The 18,916-nt window shown below is 40.8% G+C and overlaps 8 protein-coding genes across 12 annotated transcripts; 6 read left to right on the top strand and 2 right to left on the bottom strand.

Annotated features, from left to right (window-relative positions):
• The first annotated feature begins 58 nt into the window (after nt 1–58).
• Nucleotides 59–1,325, top strand: Ip259 (NSA2 ribosome biogenesis factor-like IP259). Of its 2 annotated transcripts, none has more exons than XM_020951624.2 (2): nt 59–87; nt 445–1,325. In XM_020951624.2, exon 2 carries the CDS (start codon nt 474–476, stop codon nt 1,251–1,253), a length of 780 nt encoding a protein of 259 aa, XP_020807283.1. In that variant the 5' UTR covers nt 59–87; nt 445–473; the 3' UTR covers nt 1,254–1,325. The 2 variants fall into 2 exon arrangements, with proteins under 2 accessions (XP_020807283.1, XP_086686938.1); XM_086830812.1 differs by having other exon boundaries at nt 59–324.
• On the top strand, nt 59–2,148 carry RpS27A (ribosomal protein S27A). 3 transcript variants are annotated; one of them, XM_020951625.2, is made up of 3 exons: nt 59–87; nt 1,434–1,775; nt 1,937–2,148. In XM_020951625.2, exons 2-3 carry the CDS (start codon nt 1,455–1,457, stop codon nt 2,084–2,086), a joined length of 471 nt encoding a protein of 156 aa, XP_020807284.1. In that variant the 5' UTR covers nt 59–87; nt 1,434–1,454; the 3' UTR covers nt 2,087–2,148. The 3 variants fall into 3 exon arrangements, with proteins under 3 accessions (XP_020807284.1, XP_086686940.1, XP_086686941.1); XM_086830814.1 differs by having other exon boundaries at nt 445–1,775; XM_086830815.1 differs by having other exon boundaries at nt 59–324; nt 445–1,775.
• A 1,142-nt stretch (nt 2,149–3,290) lies between these two features.
• LOC110183299 (prolyl endopeptidase) lies at nt 3,291–6,321 on the bottom strand. The gene is made up of 9 exons (XM_020951537.2): nt 6,083–6,321; nt 5,377–6,002; nt 5,182–5,324; nt 4,965–5,124; nt 4,790–4,909; nt 4,643–4,723; nt 4,189–4,580; nt 3,858–4,130; nt 3,291–3,804 (listed from the first exon to the last, which is right to left on the bottom strand). The coding sequence occupies exons 1-9, from the start codon at nt 6,180–6,182 to the stop codon at nt 3,405–3,407; spliced, it is 2,295 nt and encodes a 764-aa protein (XP_020807196.2). The 5' UTR covers nt 6,183–6,321; the 3' UTR covers nt 3,291–3,404.
• Nucleotides 6,322–6,614: 293 nt separating this feature from the next.
• Klp31E (kinesin-like protein 31E) lies at nt 6,615–11,401 on the top strand. Its single transcript, XM_020951516.2, has 12 exons — nt 6,615–6,773; nt 7,271–7,335; nt 7,402–7,540; nt 7,604–8,037; nt 8,096–8,669; nt 8,726–9,053; nt 9,137–9,268; nt 9,329–9,520; nt 9,582–9,784; nt 9,853–10,826; nt 10,899–10,980; nt 11,046–11,401. The coding sequence occupies exons 2-12, from the start codon at nt 7,280–7,282 to the stop codon at nt 11,064–11,066; spliced, it is 3,135 nt and encodes a 1,044-aa protein (XP_020807175.2). The 5' UTR covers nt 6,615–6,773; nt 7,271–7,279; the 3' UTR covers nt 11,067–11,401.
• A 188-nt stretch (nt 11,402–11,589) lies between these two features.
• On the top strand, nt 11,590–13,249 carry RfC3 (replication factor C subunit RfC3). The gene is made up of 6 exons (XM_020951622.2): nt 11,590–11,737; nt 11,797–11,861; nt 11,924–12,374; nt 12,431–12,645; nt 12,704–12,781; nt 12,846–13,249. Exons 1-6 carry the CDS (start codon nt 11,700–11,702, stop codon nt 12,995–12,997), a joined length of 999 nt encoding a protein of 332 aa, XP_020807281.1. The 5' UTR covers nt 11,590–11,699; the 3' UTR covers nt 12,998–13,249.
• Nucleotides 13,250–13,445: 196 nt separating this feature from the next.
• Wdfy2 (WD repeat and FYVE domain containing 2) lies at nt 13,446–15,361 on the top strand. The gene is made up of 5 exons (XM_020951557.2): nt 13,446–13,844; nt 13,922–14,269; nt 14,340–14,452; nt 14,517–14,643; nt 14,707–15,361. The coding sequence occupies exons 1-5, from the start codon at nt 13,684–13,686 to the stop codon at nt 15,182–15,184; spliced, it is 1,227 nt and encodes a 408-aa protein (XP_020807216.1). The 5' UTR covers nt 13,446–13,683; the 3' UTR covers nt 15,185–15,361.
• SmB (small ribonucleoprotein particle protein SmB) lies at nt 15,362–16,337 on the bottom strand. The gene is made up of 2 exons (XM_020951558.2): nt 16,137–16,337; nt 15,362–15,997 (listed from the first exon to the last, which is right to left on the bottom strand). The coding sequence occupies exons 1-2, from the start codon at nt 16,137–16,139 to the stop codon at nt 15,401–15,403; spliced, it is 600 nt and encodes a 199-aa protein (XP_020807217.1). The 5' UTR covers nt 16,140–16,337; the 3' UTR covers nt 15,362–15,400.
• A 974-nt stretch (nt 16,338–17,311) lies between these two features.
• KdelR (ER lumen protein-retaining receptor) lies at nt 17,312–18,687 on the top strand. Of its 2 annotated transcripts, none has more exons than XM_020951572.2 (2): nt 17,312–17,677; nt 17,768–18,687. In XM_020951572.2, the coding sequence occupies exon 2, from the start codon at nt 17,846–17,848 to the stop codon at nt 18,482–18,484; it is 639 nt and encodes a 212-aa protein (XP_020807231.1). In that variant the 5' UTR covers nt 17,312–17,677; nt 17,768–17,845; the 3' UTR covers nt 18,485–18,687. The 2 variants fall into 2 exon arrangements, with proteins under 2 accessions (XP_020807231.1, XP_020807232.1); XM_020951573.2 differs by having other exon boundaries at nt 17,752–18,687.
• The last annotated feature ends 229 nt before the right edge of the window (nt 18,688–18,916 follow it).

Here is an 18,916-nt window from a genome sequence, read left to right as displayed (position 1 = left end):
AATGCAACCCTGCCGACGAATTTTTCAACTTCCTGTCACGCTATATGTCGGGTTCTTTCTTTCCTTTGATTCTGTTGCCGAAGTAAGGTAAGTTTTTGGGGTTGCTTAATTTTAAGTGTTGTTTAAGTGAAATAAAATACGCGAATACAAGTTTAAAGCAGTCTTTACACTTGTAAATCGTAACGAGTGCTGTATATGGCTCATTTTTAATGCAGTACGAACAAAATATCAGTGCACATGTAACATTGGCAAGCGACTCATTGCTTAAATATTCGTGTTGAAGAAAAAAGAAAAATAGTGTGAAATTTAAATTTATCCATTAAGGTAAGTGAAGTGCCGCGTAAATTGTTCTCTGTGGCTAGCTTATAAGGCTTGGTTAATCCACAGGGAACATATTTCGCCATCTGCAACTGCATATGAAATTAATGTGTTCATGTATTTCAGAACTGGCCTGCAGAACTAAATAACCAATCATGCCGCAGAATGAGTATATGGAGCGCCATCGCAAGCTGTATGGCCGGCGATTGGATTATGAAGAGCGCAAACGCAAGAAGGAAGCGCGTCTTCCCAAGGACAGAGCACGCAAGGCTCGCAAGTTGCGCGGCATCAAAGCCAAGCTCTTCAACAAGGAGCGGCGCAACGAAAAGATTCAGATCAAGAAGAAGATCCAAGCGCACGAGGAGAAGAAGGTGAAGAAGCAGGAGGAGAAGGTGGAAGATGGAGCTCTGCCGCATTACCTGCTCGACCGTGGCATCCAGTCCAGTGCCAAGGTCCTCTCGAACATGATCAAGCAGAAGAGAAAGGAGAAGGCCGGAAAATGGGACGTTCCCATCCCCAAAGTTCGCGCCCAATCGGATGCTGAAGTCTTCAAGGTGTTGAAGACCGGCAAGACGAAGCGAAAGGCATGGAAGCGCATGGTCACCAAAGTCACCTTCGTGGGGGAGAACTTCACCCGCAAGCCGCCCAAGTTTGAGCGCTTCATCCGACCCATGGGTCTGCGCATGAAAAAGGCCCATGTGACGCATCCGGAACTGAAGGCCACCTTCAATCTGCCCATCATCGGAGTGAAGAAGAACCCCAGCTCCCCCATGTTTACGTCGCTGGGAGTAATCACTAAGGGTACGGTTATCGAGGTCAACATCTCTGAGCTTGGATTGGTGACGCAAACTGGAAAAGTGGTCTGGGGCAAATATGCTCAGGTCACGAATAATCCGGAAAATGATGGAGTTATCAATGCAGTGTTGCTTGTATAAACCGAAAACATCAATATTCCTGCTGCCTACTTTAAGATGCTTGATTTAATAAAACAAACAAAATACAAAATATTTACTATAACGATTGTATTGCTGAATTGTTTATACTGGGCCTGACTATTGAAAATGCTTCTATACTCTAAATATCTATAACTATGTTTTGATTGTCTTTTCTTGCAGTTTTGGTGACTGGAACACAAGATGCAGATCTTCGTGAAGACCCTCACGGGCAAGACCATCACTCTTGAGGTCGAACCGTCGGACACTATCGAAAATGTCAAAGCCAAGATTCAGGACAAAGAAGGAATTCCTCCAGATCAGCAGCGTCTGATCTTTGCTGGCAAGCAGCTGGAAGATGGCCGCACCCTCTCTGACTATAACATTCAGAAGGAGTCCACCTTGCATTTGGTGCTCCGCCTTCGTGGTGGCGCCAAGAAGCGCAAGAAGAAGAACTACTCCACCCCCAAGAAGATCAAGCACAAGAGGAAGAAGGTCAAGCTAGCTGTCCTGAAATACTACAAGGTACACACCATGAATCGTCTTCTGATCTGTTCTTGGAATTCTTGAGTCTTGGTCTTGCGCTCTTTGACTTGAGATTTGGATATTTCAGAGTGACTTAACCAGAGCCCAATAATTTGCTTTTTTGTGCGAATAATTAACGATCTTATTCTTTGTATCTATAGGTTGACGAGAACGGCAAGATCCACCGTCTGCGTCGCGAGTGCCCCGGTGAGAACTGCGGCGCTGGCGTCTTCATGGCTGCCCACGAAGATCGTCATTACTGCGGCAAGTGCAACTTGACCTTTGTGTTCAGCAAGCCAGAGGAAAAGTAAATTTGTACGTTTCCAGTAAAACCAATAAAGCTGGTGATTGAATAATTAATTCAATAACAGAATTTCATTGTTTTTTATAATTTCAAAAAAAAAAAAAAAAAAAAAAACTTAAACGGGGGTCATAGTGGTAAAAATAAATAAAATCAAAAGATTTTGCTCTTCTCCAACAAACTGCGAACATGCTACTAAAATTTAGTTTAAGCATAGCTTAAAACGTATCGTTTAAGAGAAGGGGAACTTGAGGCTAATTTACGCTAATCTGCAGTATTTAGTTTTCGGGAAATTAAAAATACACTTGCAGGGTATTATAATTCTAGGCAAAAGGTTGAAACTCAATGAAGGAGTCATTTTCGACCATATAAATCATATATATTCTTGATCAGCACCAAAAGCTGAATCGATCTAGCTAGTACGGCTAAAAATTATTTTTTTTTTCAAATTTTTTAAGGGGTACAAAATTGTGAAAAAATTTACACAAATTAAATTTTAAATTGAATATGTAGATTTTTAACAGTAAGTATTTATGACCAGTAAGTAACTTAGATTAGTAAATAACTATAATCAGTAATTATCAATGAACATTAAGTAACTATGAACAGTAGGTAAGTATGATCAGTAAATAACTATGATCAGCAATTAACTATGAGCAGTGAGTATGTGAGTATGCAGTAACTATGTTCAGTAAGTATCTATGACTAGTATGTATGTATGTATGATCATTTACTAACTTTGAACACTAATAAACAATGACTTGCAACTTTTGTAACACAACACATTTCTGAGATGTGGCCAGCAGCAGTCACTTCGTTCCGGGGATGTTTGAACCAGTTGGGAATCATATGTATGAACACATGCGCGAGATTTGCTTTGGAACAAATTTAAGAGCAATGAATGAAACTATGAAGTTATTCTTTTATATAATTTTACTAGTATATAATTCGGAGCATGGCGAAGCGGTGGACTATACATATACATATATATAGATGACATAGGAACGATCAGAAAATTGTAAGAAAAAAATGATAACTTTTCCAGTTTTATAAAATAATGCGAATATTTTAGGCTTATATATGATCGATTTCAGATTTGATCCTATGATTCAATTTTAAATCGCAAGGGTAGTTAGAAAGTTTAATCTGCGTTTTCTTCGTTATTTATTGAGAACTTCGGTAAAAATAAATTGATCGATTATTAGCAAAAAGTCTTGAAATCATGAATAATTTTATTGTGAAAATATAATTTTTAAATACATTACGTAAAACCAAATGCGTTACTTGACCTTCGGGAAATGCATTTATTTGTTTGATTGAATAACGATTCAAACGTTGACCGCATCAACGTTCAGACTCTTCGACAAGAATGTCAAAATGTCGGTGGCTTCCTCAATTCTCTTGGACGTGGGCTTGCCGGCGCCATGGCCCGCCTTCTGATAAACCCGAAGGAGTACCGGATTCTTTTGGAACTCAGAGTCACGAACAGCATCCTGGAGAGCAGCAATAAACTTGAGAGAGTGCAACGGACTGACGCGATCGTCGTGGTCGGCCGTGAGAATCAGAGTAGATGGATATTCCTTATCAGAACTTCTTGGCGTATGCACATTATGCAGCGGCGAGAACTTGTACAGATTCTCGAAATGCTCCTTCTCGGTCGGGTTGCCATAGTCCGAGCACCACGCATGTCCGATGGTGAACTTGTGGAATCGTAACATATCCATTACTCTATAATAAATAATAATTTTATATACATATTTGGGGTTTACAGATTAACATACCCGACTTGGGCCACAGCTGCTCCGAACAAATCCGGCCGCTGATTGATGCAGGAGCCCACAAGTAGTCCTCCATTGGAGCCACCTTGAATGGCTAGACGATCCTTGGTCGTGTACTTATTTGCAATCAAATACTCGGCAGCCGTTTGAAAGTCATCGAAGACGTTTTGCTTATTGAGAAGCCGACCGCCATTGTGCCACTTCTCGCCATATTCGCCGCCGCCGCGCAGATTAGGATAGGCAAGGACACCATCAAAAGTGTCTATAAACATTAGGCTGCAAATAATTAATGGGTTATAAATTAATTAACGACAACATTTAAGCGCAACTCAACCCCGAGAGTCCAAATGATGGCAGCATGCTGATGTTAAAGCCTCCGTAGCCATAAAGCAGACATGGTCGCGGCTCAATTGTATCGCGTTTTTTGCGAATAATAAACATGGGCACCTTGGTGCCGTCCTTGCTGCTGTAAAAGATCTGTTCCACAGTATAGTCTTCCCGCCGGAAACCCTCCAGATTGAGTTTAATTTCGCGAAACAGAGTGGGCGCCTGGTCAGGCGTCTTGAAGTCATAACGATAAATGGAGCCGGGGTTCAAAAACGATGAAAAGTTGTAGAATATCTCAGAGTATCGCTTCTCCCCGGATGTTCCGACAATAGTGCCAATATCCAAATCAAAAACTCGCACGAGACTGCCGTCAGTTAGGGAATTAACTTGCAAAACGCTCTGAAAACGGGAAAAAAACGAGTGACGGTATATCAAAAAAACGGTTATGCTTAACTAATTACCTTGACATCCCTTATGTAGCAAACGAGCAACTTGTCGCCGTCCACGCACTTCACCCAGTCTAAAACATCCGATTTATGCTCCTGTTCGAAATATAAAAAGGTTAATACTATACAAAATAATAGGTGTTATTTGTTGAAGAAACTCACAGCTATTAGCGTTTCCCACTTGTCTTCTTGGTGATTCTCAAAATCTATAACAATAACTCGATAATTTGGTGCATTTTTATTGGTACGGAAGTAGACCTTGGAGCCTTCGTTGGTGATATACTGAAAATCAAGCGTTAGAATATGGTTAAATACACGCAATAAATTATAAACTTACATCATAGTCCGCCTCGAATTTTTCAACAACTTTTGTAACACTCAGTTTGGAGTTGATTTCCTCACCCGGCTTAAGGTTAGCATAAAAAACAATGTTGTCTCTGCAATCTTTGACAATGGCCAAAATCAAATACTTTCCACAATCAGACACAGTGGATTGTCTGCAATAACAAATTTGTTTAATAGATGTTAGGAAAATGTCCTAGTATAAGTCTTACATGCGCCATGAGGGCTCTTCGGGGAACTCCACCACAAGTGTATCCTTGTCTTGACTCTCGCCAACGCGATGATAGTACAACTTTTGATTTTCGTTTTGTTTAGTCTCGGATCCATCAGTTTTACCATCTTGATCAGGATATCTCTACAAAAGGGAACAATTTAATTTAATTCTTACAGAGTTGGGGTTTCCTTACGCCATAGAAAAATCCCTTATTGTCTTTGGTCCACGATATCTCGGAGAACTTAACCTTCTCCAGGACCTCGCCCAAGTCTTTGCCCGTCTCCGCATCTCGGATAAAAATCTTTATCCAATCAGAGCCACTCTCACTGAGTCCATAGGCCATGTATTTGCCGTCGTCGGAGAACTCCTTTTGGCTCAAGGCCACGGTACCATCATCGGACAGGGTATTCGGATCGAGAAACACTTGGCTCTCGCCGTCCAGCGTTTTTTGCTGATATAAGACACTCTGATTTTGGAGGCCGGTGTTTTTGTAATAATAATAAAATTCGCCATATCGCATCGGCGAGCCATATTTCGGATAGTTCCACAGCTTGGTGAGTTTTGCGTTAATTTTCTTCCACTGTTCACCATTTTCCAGGAACGGCTGGCTTATGTTGTTCTGGGCGTTGACAAATGCCTCCGTTTCCGCCGAGTCAGGATCCTCGAGCCAGCGATAGACGTCTTTGATTTCGGTCCCGTGGAAGTCCTCCGACACAGTCTCATCCTTTCGCGCAACTGGATAATACGCAATCAGGTTCTTTGGCAAAGCCGAAAGTGGATGGTCATCGGCGGTGCTTGACATGGCTCTAATACGGGTGCCTTGCATATATATGTATAAATATCTCTTTTGTAATAGAGCACATTTAACCGGCCGGCATAAATAATTGTTGAATACTTACAGTTTAAAGGCAAACTTCGATGAAGATGATTTCGAGGCAGTGCTTTTGGTAAAATTATTTGGCAAAATCGGCGAACCAGAGGGCCTTGAAAAATATGCATTTGCAAAATTATCGACTTCGCCTATCTCGATAAACAGAAGGGGTATTCTTCTACTGAGCACTTCTATCTGAAAATCATTTTATCGCACTGAGTCACATTAAATATGCTCGGCACTACTATTTATATTTTTTTGAAAGAATTTTTAAAAAGCAGATGGAATAAACATTTGACTCTATGGCTGAGTGACACTTTGAGTTGGATAAGTTAGGCGCTTTAAAAATGACAATAAAAGTTTAATTTTCTTACATGGCGATTTGAAAATATATTTTTCTATCTTTAAAAAAAAATGTAAAATTAAAATAATTATTTTTACAAGTATATTATTTATGAAATGATACTAATTAATTGATATTTTTTTTACTTTTTTAATTAGGAGCCAGCAAGAATGCCCCTAACATGTAACACTGAAGGTGACAACTGTTGATCAAAGTTATCGAAATGTAAATGCTATGTTAGACCATATGTTTGAGTGACGGATTATAAACACAACTAAAACTAAATTATTGGTCAACCAATGATTTAAATTGGCAAAAACCACTGTTTTTATTTGTTTTTACTTTTTGAGAAGCGAGGAGACACTTTATTTGTTTGGTATGTAGCATAATTACCATTTTTCTTTCATAATTTTCAGAGCGAAATAGGTAATTTTCAGCATTTCATTTTCATATGTATTTTTTTTTCTCTAGCTCATTAAGGTGCGTATGTATGTTTGCATACATAAACAAACATTGTGTAGAAAATGTATGTACACATATATGTACAATAAGTATATGTCACTAAATTGGCATTTTCAGCTAATTGCATTGATTTGTAATATAATTAAATGAAACACCTGCTTATGTCATATGTAAGTACATATCTGTGGGTGTATCCTATGTGTATGTACACATGATCGTGAGCTGTTTCGCTGTGATGCTTTAAAAACTAGTTTGTCTTTCCCCAAAGAAGCTTATCTCATTTTTATTTAAAATATGTTCATAACATTGAATAATTTAAGACTTTTATAGGAAGCGTATTTATCTGTATTTATCTTCCTTAATACATTTTATGTTCTACAAGTTTCCGTTTATTTACGTATTTATTTATAGATAAGCACCATGAATTCGGAAGAGGATCGTGTAAATGCGGACAGCGCAGTACGAGTTGCTGTAAGGTGAGCGAGAGTAATGTGAATTTATAAGAAACGGATTCCGCTAATCAATTTAATTGAATATTTCAGAATCCGACCTCAAATTCCAAGGGAGGTAATCGATATGTGCCGGATTTGTACGACAGTAACGATTGGGGAGCCCCAGATCTTCCTGGGATCAGACAAAGCCTTTACCTTTGACTATGTGTTTGATAGCAACTCCAATCAGGTTGGAATAATTTTTTTTTCTATCTTTTGATTTATATACAATAATATTTATCTCCAAAAACAGTGTGATATATATGCGGAATGTGTGGAGCGATTAGTGGAGAGCACACTACATGGCTATAATGCGACAGTGCTGGCCTACGGGCAAACGGGATCGGGAAAGACCTATACCATGGGCACAGGCTTTGACCTTGAGTCCGAATCGCCCGAAACGTCCGTTTCACTTGGCATTATTCCACGCGCTGTTCGCCACATCTTCAGTGGCATCGAGCGACTAGAATCCTCGGACAGTTCAGAACTAACAGGAGAAGCTGGTAGCAGTCCGCCACACTTCAGTTTGGCCGTTCAATATATCGAGCTGTATAATGAGGATGTATTCGATCTACTGGATCCATTTAATAAGAATTCTAACTTTAAGATACATGAAGATGCCACCGGACAGATAACCATATCGGGAGCGTCTATCAAGCCCATTTCACAGCCACAGGATGCCTTAAAGTATGCTTGTTAAAATAATATGCATAATGATTATTAATATTATTTGAAACGATTGCAGATACCTTCAGCAAGGAGCTTTGGCTCGCACCACGGCCTCAACAAAGATGAACGATCAGTCATCGCGATCCCATGCGCTGTTCACGATCTTTGTGCGTAGGCAGCGTGTACTTTCCTCCGTCGTAAATCCGGCGGAGGATAACGATCTGGAAACTCTCACTTCAAAGTTCCATTTCGTTGATCTTGCGGGCTCAGAGCGACTCAAGAGGACACAGGCCACGGGTGATAGGGCACGTGAGGGCATATCCATCAACTGTGGGCTGCTGGCCCTAGGTAATTGTATTTCCGCTCTAGGGGACAAGTCCAAGCGAGCCTTGCATGTTCCATATCGAGACTCTAAGCTGACACGCCTGCTACAAGACTCTTTGGGTGGAAATAGTAAGACTCTAATGATAGCTTGTGTTTCTCCAAGCGATCGCGACTTTATGGAAACATTAAACACCTTAAAGTATGCAAACCGAGCGCGAAATATTAAGAACAAGGTTAAAATCAATCAGGATCAAAGTTCTCGAACTATATCCCAGCTGCGCAGAGAAATCGCCACCTTACAGATGGAGTTATTGGAATATAAGCAGGTAAATTTTCTCTTTATACTATTATTGCTCCAATTATACGAGTCTGACTATTGCAGGGAAAGCTTGTATTGGATTGCGAGGGAAACACAACTATATCGGATACATTCAATGAGAATACCATGCTTCTGTCGGATAATAAGCGGCTGCAGCAGCGGTTGAAGGCAATGCAGGAAACCATTAATCGCTTGACGGAACGCAATGCCCGATTGCAGCTTGAAATGGATTCCAGAAAGTGGTCAAGTGATGATAATTCAGATGTAGAAACAACAGAACTGATGGGCAAATACTTATTGGAAATTGAGCAACTTCAGGCTAAACTAATGGAGTCTGAGGAAATTCAACGCCAAATGGTGCCCCGAACCGTTAAGCCGCCTGTTTTTGATGGTTTGTATAAACTAAAATATCGATATTATAAAGTCAAAAACAAACATCTGTCTTATTTTGTTTGCACACACCAAAATCCACAGGAGACATCATTAGCAAAGCCAAACGAGGCTTGGAAAGGGAAAGAGAGCTATTAATGTCGCGTTCATTGCCTGGAAATCAACAGCAAAACATCAGCTTGGACGATGCAGAAGTTTGTAGTAGCGATTCGGAAGGTAAAAATATCGAAATACTGGCTTAATTACCTAATACTAATATATTTTATGTATTCAAAGATGAGCGGACAGCCAGAGACATGAGAGAGATTGATTATGATATTGAGACAAAATCGAAATTGATCGAACAGTTGGAGCTGAGCGAGGAGAGAATGAAGTGTATGCAATTGCAATACGAAGAACAATTGACGATTCTGAAATATAAAATATCGAATACGGAAAAAGAACGCGACGAAATGTTAACAAATATGAGTACGTATTTCCCATTTAATGATTTTTTCAAAAACATAAAGTCGTTTTCTTTTTGGTGTAGGTGCCTCTGTTTCAGTTCCATCAAAGGACAGTTTAAAAAGAGTAAAGTTGGATTATGAAGGCAGAATTTCTCAAATGCAGCACGAATTAAAAAGGTTACAGAAAACGCAGCGGGAACACCAACAGCAACAGAGACAGCTTAAGTCCAACGTAGTGCGGATGAACACGTTACGCAGCGAGGTGGCTGAACTCAAGTTTGCGAAAGTAAGTAAAATCGAAGGAAACGCAAAAACTCAACATAACTTACTTATTTTAAACATTTATAATTTTAGGTAAAATTAATGAAAAAAATATCAGCACAAACAAGTCGTCATAAAGAGGAGGACAACCGAAAAACAAAAGAAATCGCTCAATTATTGAAAGAACAGCGTCGTCAGCAAAACGCCTTTACATCTTTGGAAGCCAAGGTGAATGCCAAGGACCAAATCCTGAAGCGAAAAACTGAAGAGGTTATTGCTCTGCGCAAAAGTCAACGTGGAAAGCCAGGACAAAGAGCGCTTAAAGTATTTTCCAAAACTGCCGCCCTTGACGGATTAACGTCTCGTACCGCTCGCCATCATTGGGAGAATCTGTATCGCGCAATATCCCATGAAGCCCGAAACAGGCAGATGGTCATGCAGTGGGAAAGGGAGCTAAATCGTTTAGTCACTGAGCGAGACAATTTTTGTCACGAGCTCAGAATATTAGAGCTTAACAAGGGAGGAGCCGATGATGATCTCAACGAAAGGGAGAATTTGAAAATCAACATTTCCTACCTTGAACAGAATATTGAGCATGTGCAGAAAGCAATAATGGAAGTGGAAGACACAAAGGACACTGGACCTAGTGAGGCGAATAGGATTCAGAGTCTTTTGGATTCGATAACGACTGTCCCCGAGGCTGTGTACATTCTGGAGAAGCTGGCCGACAATTCCATCGTAATGACGTGCAACTTGGCAATTGCTCAATCTCATTTACAAGAGCACCAATCGCTCCTAAATGAAGCCCAACAGGAGAGTAGCATACAACAGCAAATAATACAACATTTTCTAGCCCAGAACAGCAATGTGCATATATCTGAGATATTTGATTCGTTAAGTCTCAAAAGCAGTAACCTTTTACAAACTGCGAATCCGAGTTCTCAAAAGTCATTAGTTAGTAATGCAACCTACGACATACCGCAAGACGACAAGCTATCAGACTCTTCAAATGTGGAAATGCGCAGGACGTCGAGTAGAAGCCCTTCACCATTTGGAAACACAGACGCGTAAGGCAAAACATTAGTTTTAGATATCAAGTATTCTTTTTACTGCATTTTTAATATTTTTAATCATTACAGGTCCGATAAAAGCCCCAAAGTTCGTAGACGTACAGCGAAACGGCAAGATCTTTTATTTGGCGACACTGAGTTTCCAAATCTGGTAAAATTATAAATTATTATTATAGTTATCACTTCTATTTAAAGAACACAATGATAACTCAACAGGCTAATAATAAAATGACGTGATCGTGGATGCGAAGATGATGTCATGGACGAGAACTTCGCGTGAAATTTAAGTAAAACATCAATCGAACAAATATTTTTTAAGCCGGGCTGCTATTAAAAAACGTTAGAAGACTTGATAAACGGAACTCTATATGTGTATAGAGTCTGACTTGATTTAATCAAGTTTAATGGAAAAATTCCTCAGGCACATATAACGACAATTAAGCTTCTGTCTTCAGAAGTTAATTTGTACATTTATATGATCCTTCCCAGCCATTTATAAAAATAGACAATAAAATAATATATTAATAAATTATTATAATGTGCAAGTTTGTAAATAAACAGAACAATAAAAATAAGGTGTTTTAAATAATAAATCTTAATCAACGACTAACTCGAAATGGTTTTTTTAACCCCGTTTTTGGGATCCTAGTTTTGAATTAAGCGGGTAAGTCCGCCAAAAATGACGAACGTAATGGGAATGTGGTATATTAAAAATGCATTTTTTTGTGTTCCTATATATTTCGTGATTGTACCGCTCTCTTGACTTTAATCGATTTATCGTTTTTGACCGGCATTTCTGGACCACTTGGCTTGCTTTTTGCGAATACTTTGTAAAATCTCAAATAACTTTGTTTTCTTAAACTGTAAGCAATGAGCGAAACAAATGGATCCGCTGTGCGCATGCCTTGGTAAATCTACAAACTGATGGTTTAAATAGGGTCAAACATAAATGTTTTCCTTTCCCAAGGGTGGAGAAATATCGTCCCAGTGGCTTAGACGACTTAATATCGCACGAGGAGATCATATCAACAAGTAAGTACACCTAACAAATTAGAACACATTAATGAAAATACTATTTATCTATGTGATTGCAGTTACTCGTTTTATTAGCCGCAAGCAACTGCCGCACTTGCTTTTCTATGGACCTCCTGGCACGGGCAAGACGAGCACCATATTGGCGTGCGCTCGTCAACTCTACACACCGCAGCAGTTCAAATCGATGGTCCTGGAGCTCAATGCCTCGGATGACAGAGGAATTGGTATAGTTCGCGGTCAAATCCTTAACTTTGCCTCCACTCGTACCATTTTCTGTGACACCTATAAGCTAATCATATTGGACGAGGCGGATGCCATGACCAACGATGCTCAGAATGCCTTGCGTCGCATCATCGAGAAGTATACGGAGAACGTGCGCTTTTGTGTTATATGCAATTATTTGAGCAAAATTATACCGGCGCTGCAGTCGCGTTGCACGCGCTTTCGCTTCGCCCCGCTATCTCCGGAGCAGATGATGCCGCGCCTTGAAAAGATCATTGAGGCAGAAGCGTAAGTTTTATCCAATGCATCATATTTATCCGTATACTTTACTGAATTATTTGTAGTGTTGAAGTAACTGAGGATGGCAAGCGGGCCTTGCTAACTCTAGCTAAGGGCGACATGCGAAAAGTTCTGAATGTTTTACAGAGCACCACGATGGCATTTGACAAGGTCACCGAAGATAATGTATACATGTGTGTGGGCTATCCATCTAAGCAGGATGTTGAACGGATTTTAAAGGCCTTGCTCGCTGGTGCTAGCCTAGAGCAATCTTATCAAGGTACAAGAAAAGTTTAGTTTTCAATGAATTATGTTTTTAATATTTTATTTCTATGCAGCGATCGAAGATGCCAAGCACAGTAGAGGCCTTGCTTTGGAAGACGTTATCACAGAGCTGCATCTTATTGTTATGAGGCGTAAGTAATGCCGACAAACGGGAAAACACCTTAATGTCTAGTGCTAACCTATTACACTTCATAGTTGAGCTGCCAATGTCAACAATGAACACTCTTATTATAAAGCTAGCCCAAATCGAGGAACGCCTGGCCAAAGGATGTACAGAATCGGTCCAGACAGCAGCATTATTGGCCGCTTTTACCATTTGTCGGGATATGGTGGCCATGGAGAAGTAAGGGTTACATTCCTAATTTTATACAATAGCTTATGCTATCCTCATCGTTAATGTTAACAATTCTAAGAAAATCCTGTAGATTTGGATGTGCGAGAAGAATAACTAATATAATTTTATTCTAATTTATACAAACATTATAATCGCACAAGTTCACTTTCTGCACAGGAAGTCTAGTAGCTTTATCTTTAAACGTAGGTTAACTATTAGTTTTAACTATAAATCAGTTTCATTAAAATAAACTAATTAAATCTCATTTTCTTCTGGTTAGTTAACTTAACTCTTTAGGTGCTTTTAAGCATCTCCTAGAAAAAAATAATTTTTCAAACATTAAATCGATATATTATTTTTTTAATATAAATAAATAAATATATTATTTAATTAAAGATTTATATTTTGACATGTCAAAATAGTTTAAATAAACTACCGTTGCGTGATCCGATTCCATTGTTCCGTAACAAACGGGACCCTCGCGGCGCCGCTACCTTAACGAGCTTTAGAAATAACAGCGAATATGTATATGTGTTAAACAAAATATCGCAGTATCGTTAATTAAATGTGAATCACTGATACTGTTTCAAAACGGCCCAGGAATTAAACAATTGTTTTTTTTATTGTTACTTCGAAACACTTTGAGTACATTTCGTTGGGCGTAGCAGGCTATAGGTCCCACCCAAAAAAGAAAAAACAATGGCTGCCGAAATAAAACCAGCTCAGCGGACCAACAATGATCGCTTCAACACATCCAAAAAGCCGGAATTGCTGAGTAAGCTGGAGGGCAGTAGCGACGATGTGAACGCCGCTATCCTAATACCCGGCGAAAACGGCGTAATTAGTGTTTCCGATGACAAGTGCGTATTATCTACCTGCTCTGTTCCTTTGCACATCAGAATATAAATAATTATATGTATTTATTTTTACGGTCAAGAACTGTGCGCGTTTGGCTGAAACGCGACTCAGGCCAGTACTGGCCGAGCATTTGCCAGTATATGCCTTCGGGGTGCACTGCCATCGAGTACGTCCCGGAGTCGCGTCACCTGTATATTGGCCAGGAGAACGGCACAGTGACCCAGTATACGCTCTCTGAAGACTGCAATCGACTGTCGTTTTTACGGGATTACTTGTCCCATCAGGCCCGAGTCGTGGCCGTGGTCTTCTCCAGAACCCACAAGTGGATATTATCAGCGGGCAAAGATAAGCAGTTTGCCTACCATTGTACTGAAACCGGAAAACGGGTGGGCGGATACAACTTTGAGACAGCATGCACATCGCTCCAGTAAGTGTGATAAAGCGTGTTGATTTTATAGTGCGTCCCCTAATAACTTTAATCCCCATTCCCATTTTAGGTTTGATGCACTAGCTAAATATGCCTTTATTGGCGATCATGCGGGTCAAATAACTATGCTGCGTTGCGAGGTCCAAGGAGTGCAACTGATTACCACTTTTAAGGGACACACAGGTACACTCAGAACCATTAATTATTAGATCATGCAATTGATTTAACACTGTTGCGAACATTTCAGCGGAAATCCGATGCTTGAGATGGGTTGAAGGCCCTCAGTTGCTGTTTAGTGGTGCTTGCGATCAGTCTGTCATAGTTTGGGATGTGGGCGGCAAGCGTGGCACCATTTACGAGCTGCAGGGACATAGGTAGATGCCTAAGACGGTGTTATTTGCAATTTATAATGATTTTTTGTGTCTCTACTTACTCAGCAACAAGGTTTCTGCTCTGGCGTACGCCAACCAAACCCAACAGCTGATAAGCTGCGGCGAGGATTCGGTCGTCGTTTTTTGGGAAATGAATGCCATGCGAAAAGAAGTTCCTGAGTGGGTGGAGTCCAACAACTGTCAGCTTTGCTCTAGGCCCTTCTTCTGGAACTTCCGCTCCATGATGGACCAGAAGCAGCTAGGAATACGCCAACATCATTGTCGTCATTGCGGCAAAGCCGTCTGTGACAACTGCTCGACCAATCGTATTAACATACCCATCATGGGCTTTGAGTTTGACGTCCGTTGCTGTGATCCGTGCTACAAACAACTGCAGACCGTCGAGCGTCCCTCGCTAGCGTCGTTTAACGATGCCAAGCACTCCATTGTATACATGGATCTTGACGAGGACCGCAAGCGACTGCTGACGGTGGGCCAGGATAGGCTCATCAAGATCTGGGATCTTTCCAACATTTGGGCATAATACACGCATTAAATCCAAGTCGACGTACCAAAGGTATAATCATCCAAGATGCGGAGCAGAGGGTGTGGAATAGCCCCAGGACAGGTTCTCACGAATACATATATTTAATGTAAAGCAATATTCATTGTATGTACGTAAATGCTTGCATTAAACACTGAAATACAGAAATCCATCGAATGTGTATTGTTTTTTTTTATTAACCAAATGTGAATTTATTTAATATCCACCCCTTCCCGGTGGCGGTGCGCCTCGGATCATGCTCGGCGGAGGACCACGCATGGGTGGAGGAGCGCCGCGTCCCATGCTTCCCGGCATCGAGGGCATACCGCCAGGAATCATGCCTGGCGGTGGAGCACCCATCATAGGGGCACGAGGCACTCCTCGGCCCATTGGCGCCATGTGCTGCTGGGCAGGTCCGCCCACACCTCTAACTGGTCCCTGCAGGCCCGCGGGCACAGCGGACATATTAATCGGCACACCACGACCGGCCACACGACCCAATCCCGGTCCTGGAGCGGCTCCGGGGATGGGAACACGGGGCAGGCCCTCCTCTGGCGGCGGCGGTCCCTCGACGGTGAGGGAGACAATGTTTTCGCCACGCAGCAGTACAAAGCCCAGCACTCGCTTCTCCTCCCGCTCGGGTACCTTCGAGTTCTTGGAGCGAATCTTGCGGAACTCTTCGCAGTCACCCAAAATCAGATTCATGTGTTTGTCGAAGGCCTTGAAGGTGCCGATAAAGGTGCGCGAGTCCTGGAGCACGATTCGCACCCGGTAATTCAGGTGCTGAATCATTTTATTATTCTTGCCGATAGTCTGAAATAAGGAAGCGCTAGCTTAGTTTGCGAAATATACACAATTTGCCGGGGTGCCTTAAAACGCACATTTTCAAAAGGCCGGCATTTATTTCATTTTCAAGCCATGCACGTATGTATGTCACAGCGATTTTGCTCACCATTTTGTACGAGTTCTGTAATAATCCAGCAAAAATAAATAAAATTACAGAAAATACACGGCGTTTTCAGAATGGCGGTGTTAGAGGTGCGAAAACATCGATGAGAACATCGATGCATCGAATTTTTTAAGCCATCGATGTTTTTTTTACAATCGATGTTGCCGTCACTATCAAAAAAAGAAGAGCAAACATCGATGTTTCATCGTTTTGCGAATGCGTATGGCTTAAAACATCGATAGATGATAATATCGATAGTGGAAAACATCGATTTGTTGCCAGCTCTACGGCGTGTAAACTAAGTTCGATAGTTTTAATCGATATACCGTACAGTCTGGCAGGGCTGTGTCGAGAGTCTGGCAGCGCTGGTGACAGATAATAGTGATAGCACCGATACTCACGAACCGGCACTTGTCGTGCTCACGTTGTAGCATGCCAAATTGTTGTTAAATTTGTGTTTTAAGTTGAAGAAAATTAAGTTAAAGTATACAAAATCGTAAAGTAATAAAAACCCAAAGATCTTGAATATTGGTAAACAACATATATTAACTGAGAGGCGGTTTTTCATTTTGTGCTCGATAGTCTGAAATAAGATGGGCTGGCAGCTAAAGGAGTCGAGCTTATTATTTTAGAAATATCGCATCGATGATTTTTTTTTTACATAAAAAGAAATTATTATATAAAGTATCACTTTAAAATGTCGATATATTGATATATTTATTTATTTAATTGCTGTGTCAATACTAGGATACTTATTACTGACCGTTTCACTGCTTTATCAAATTGGGTACTATGTTACCGATGGTCTAGATGATGTTTTTATTGCTTAAATATTGAAATATTAAATATTAAATATTTTCCACTATATTGTTGATTCCAATTTAATTAAAAAACAATAGATTATTTAATAAAAAAAAAAAAACAATTAGGGGAACAAAGACCTTACAATGCGAGTATATCTCTCAATTCTTTTCATTTTGAAATAGAGATTTACGTGTGAAATCCACGATTACATAAAATTAAATGTTTTATTAGATATTTAATTCTTTACAATTTAAGATTTTCCTTCAACTTCCTATAATATTTTTATTATAGTTTCATAGACGTGTAAAATGTCAAGTATCGGCTCGGAATTCAAAGCGACCAGGTACAAAATGTCAAAGAATACTAAAATTATGTTTTTTATATTTTGGTATTTTGAAATATACTTTCGACACAGCCAACATCGACCCAACCGCACCCGACAGAGTTATGTTAATTTACATCCACCCGACAGCCAATTTTACATTTTACATGAGAATTCGACCCCAAAAGTGAAATTCGACCCTAAGTACATATCTGTAAGCGCGTAAAACGGTCCTACATACGTATAAAACGTAAATGTTAGACAGAATTCAGAGTGACCAACAGGAAATATCAAGAAATATCAAAAAAAAAGAATCGACAACACTGACGGCCACGTCGGGCCCATTTTTCCTCCCAGAATTCTTTTTGAAAAAGCAAAGCCAAAGTTTTACGTTGGCAAAATCGGCGATAGCAAATTGGTAACGTATACAGCTAACGAGCCGCGAGTTGCGGTAGTGTCGCCTAAGGGCCCTTGTTGCTAGCGTCGCCTTAGACACGTCTTTTTGCAGGGTTCTAAGTCGTCGAGAGGTGCAGCGGTTGCAGCAGGAAAACACTAAACGGAGACAGCCAGATCGACGACGTGCAGAATGAACATCTTTCGGTTCGCTGGGGACTTGTCCCACGTCTTCGCCATAATTATATTGCTCCTGAAGATATGGAAGACGCGTTCGTGCGCCGGCATATCCGGCAAGTCGCAGATTCTGTTCGCGGTGGTGTACTTGACCCGCTACCTCGATCTGTTCACCACGTACGTGAGCCTGTACAACTCGGTGATGAAGGTGCTGTTTCTGGCCACGTCCGGTGCCACGGTCTACCTGATGTACGTCAAGTTTAAGGCGACCTACGATCACAACCACGACTCGTTCCGCATCGAGTTCCTCCTGGTGCCGTGCGCTCTCCTCTCGCTGGTGATCAATCACGAGTTTACGGTCATGGAGGTGCTGTGGACCTTCTCCATCTATCTGGAATCGGTGGCCATTCTGCCGCAGCTGTTTTTGGTGAGCAAAACCGGAGAGGCCGAATCCATCACCAGTCACTACCTCTTCGCCCTCGGATCCTACCGCGCGCTCTACTTGCTCAACTGGGTGTACCGGTACATGGTTGAGTCCCACTACGACCTCATCGCGATCTTTGCCGGCATCGTCCAGACCATTCTTTACTGCGATTTCTTCTACTTGTACATTACCAAAGTTCTTAAGGGCAAGAAGCTGCAGTTGCCGGCATAAGTGCATTATCCATAATCCACATCATCAGTCCGAGGCATTAACAAGCAAGTGAATATACAGATGGAACGGGGCGAGAGCAGTAGCCAGGCGGTTGACAAAGCGTATTTAGTTCATATATTACAGATGATAAATCGAGCTCGATAAGAGCTCTCCTTAAGTTGTAATTATTTTATGAGAAATAAACCGAAACTCGGAAGTCAAAACTGTCTTGCAATACACCAACATACATTGAAAATGTTAAATTCTCCGTTTTCCGGCGCAATCCCGAACTTAGCATCCCAGAAAAAACATTTCCGGACGCAATAACATTAAATATTTGTAGAGTCGACGGGAACTTTATCCAAAAAACAATATACACACAAGAGGTCATAGATATTCTTGAATAATTTAGACTTTAAATAATATCTATTAAATAGCTTCTAAGCTGACTGT

The sequence above is a fragment of the Drosophila serrata genome, unplaced genomic scaffold (assembly GCF_035046125.1).
Source record: "Drosophila serrata isolate PLE 108 unplaced genomic scaffold, ASM3504612v1 contig_240, whole genome shotgun sequence".
Taxonomy (NCBI): domain Eukaryota; kingdom Metazoa; phylum Arthropoda; class Insecta; order Diptera; family Drosophilidae; genus Drosophila; species Drosophila serrata.
Note: the sequence above shows the minus strand (reverse complement) of the source record. Positions and strands in the feature narration are given on the sequence as shown.

Excerpts from the sequence above, each read along its gene's own strand:
- Ip259 (XM_020951624.2), top strand. The coding sequence starts at position 474 with ATGCCGCAGAATGAGTATATGGAGCGCCATCGCAAGCTGTATGGCCGG.
- RpS27A (XM_020951625.2), top strand. The coding sequence starts at position 1,455 with ATGCAGATCTTCGTGAAGACCCTCACGGGCAAGACCATCACTCTTGAG. Across the intron at positions 1,776-1,936 it reads CTGTCCTGAAATACTACAAG|GTTGACGAGAACGGCAAGAT; the intron begins GTACACACCATG and ends TTGTATCTATAG.
- LOC110183299 (XM_020951537.2), bottom strand. The coding sequence starts at position 6,182 with ATGCATATTTTTCAAGGCCCTCTGGTTCGCCGATTTTGCCAAATAATT. Across the intron at positions 5,125-5,181 it reads GAAGAGCCCTCATGGCGCAT|ACAATCCACTGTGTCTGATT; the intron begins GTAAGACTTATA and ends TTGTTATTGCAG. Across the intron at positions 3,805-3,857 it reads GCAGCTGTGGCCCAAGTCGG|AGTAATGGATATGTTACGAT; the intron begins GTATGTTAATCT and ends TATTTATTATAG.
- Klp31E (XM_020951516.2), top strand. The coding sequence starts at position 7,280 with ATGAATTCGGAAGAGGATCGTGTAAATGCGGACAGCGCAGTACGAGTT. Across the intron at positions 8,038-8,095 it reads CAGCCACAGGATGCCTTAAA|ATACCTTCAGCAAGGAGCTT; the intron begins GTATGCTTGTTA and ends AAACGATTGCAG. Across the intron at positions 9,054-9,136 it reads TAAGCCGCCTGTTTTTGATG|GAGACATCATTAGCAAAGCC; the intron begins GTTTGTATAAAC and ends CAAAATCCACAG.
- RfC3 (XM_020951622.2), top strand. The coding sequence starts at position 11,700 with ATGAGCGAAACAAATGGATCCGCTGTGCGCATGCCTTG. Across the intron at positions 12,375-12,430 it reads AAGATCATTGAGGCAGAAGC|TGTTGAAGTAACTGAGGATG; the intron begins GTAAGTTTTATC and ends AATTATTTGTAG. Across the intron at positions 12,646-12,703 it reads CCTAGAGCAATCTTATCAAG|CGATCGAAGATGCCAAGCAC; the intron begins GTACAAGAAAAG and ends ATTTCTATGCAG.
- Wdfy2 (XM_020951557.2), top strand. The coding sequence starts at position 13,684 with ATGGCTGCCGAAATAAAACCAGCTCAGCGGACCAACAATGATCGCTTC. Across the intron at positions 13,845-13,921 it reads ATTAGTGTTTCCGATGACAA|AACTGTGCGCGTTTGGCTGA; the intron begins GTGCGTATTATC and ends TTTACGGTCAAG. Across the intron at positions 14,270-14,339 it reads ACAGCATGCACATCGCTCCA|GTTTGATGCACTAGCTAAAT; the intron begins GTAAGTGTGATA and ends TTCCCATTTTAG.
- KdelR (XM_020951572.2), top strand. The coding sequence starts at position 17,846 with ATGAACATCTTTCGGTTCGCTGGGGACTTGTCCCACGTCTTCGCCATA.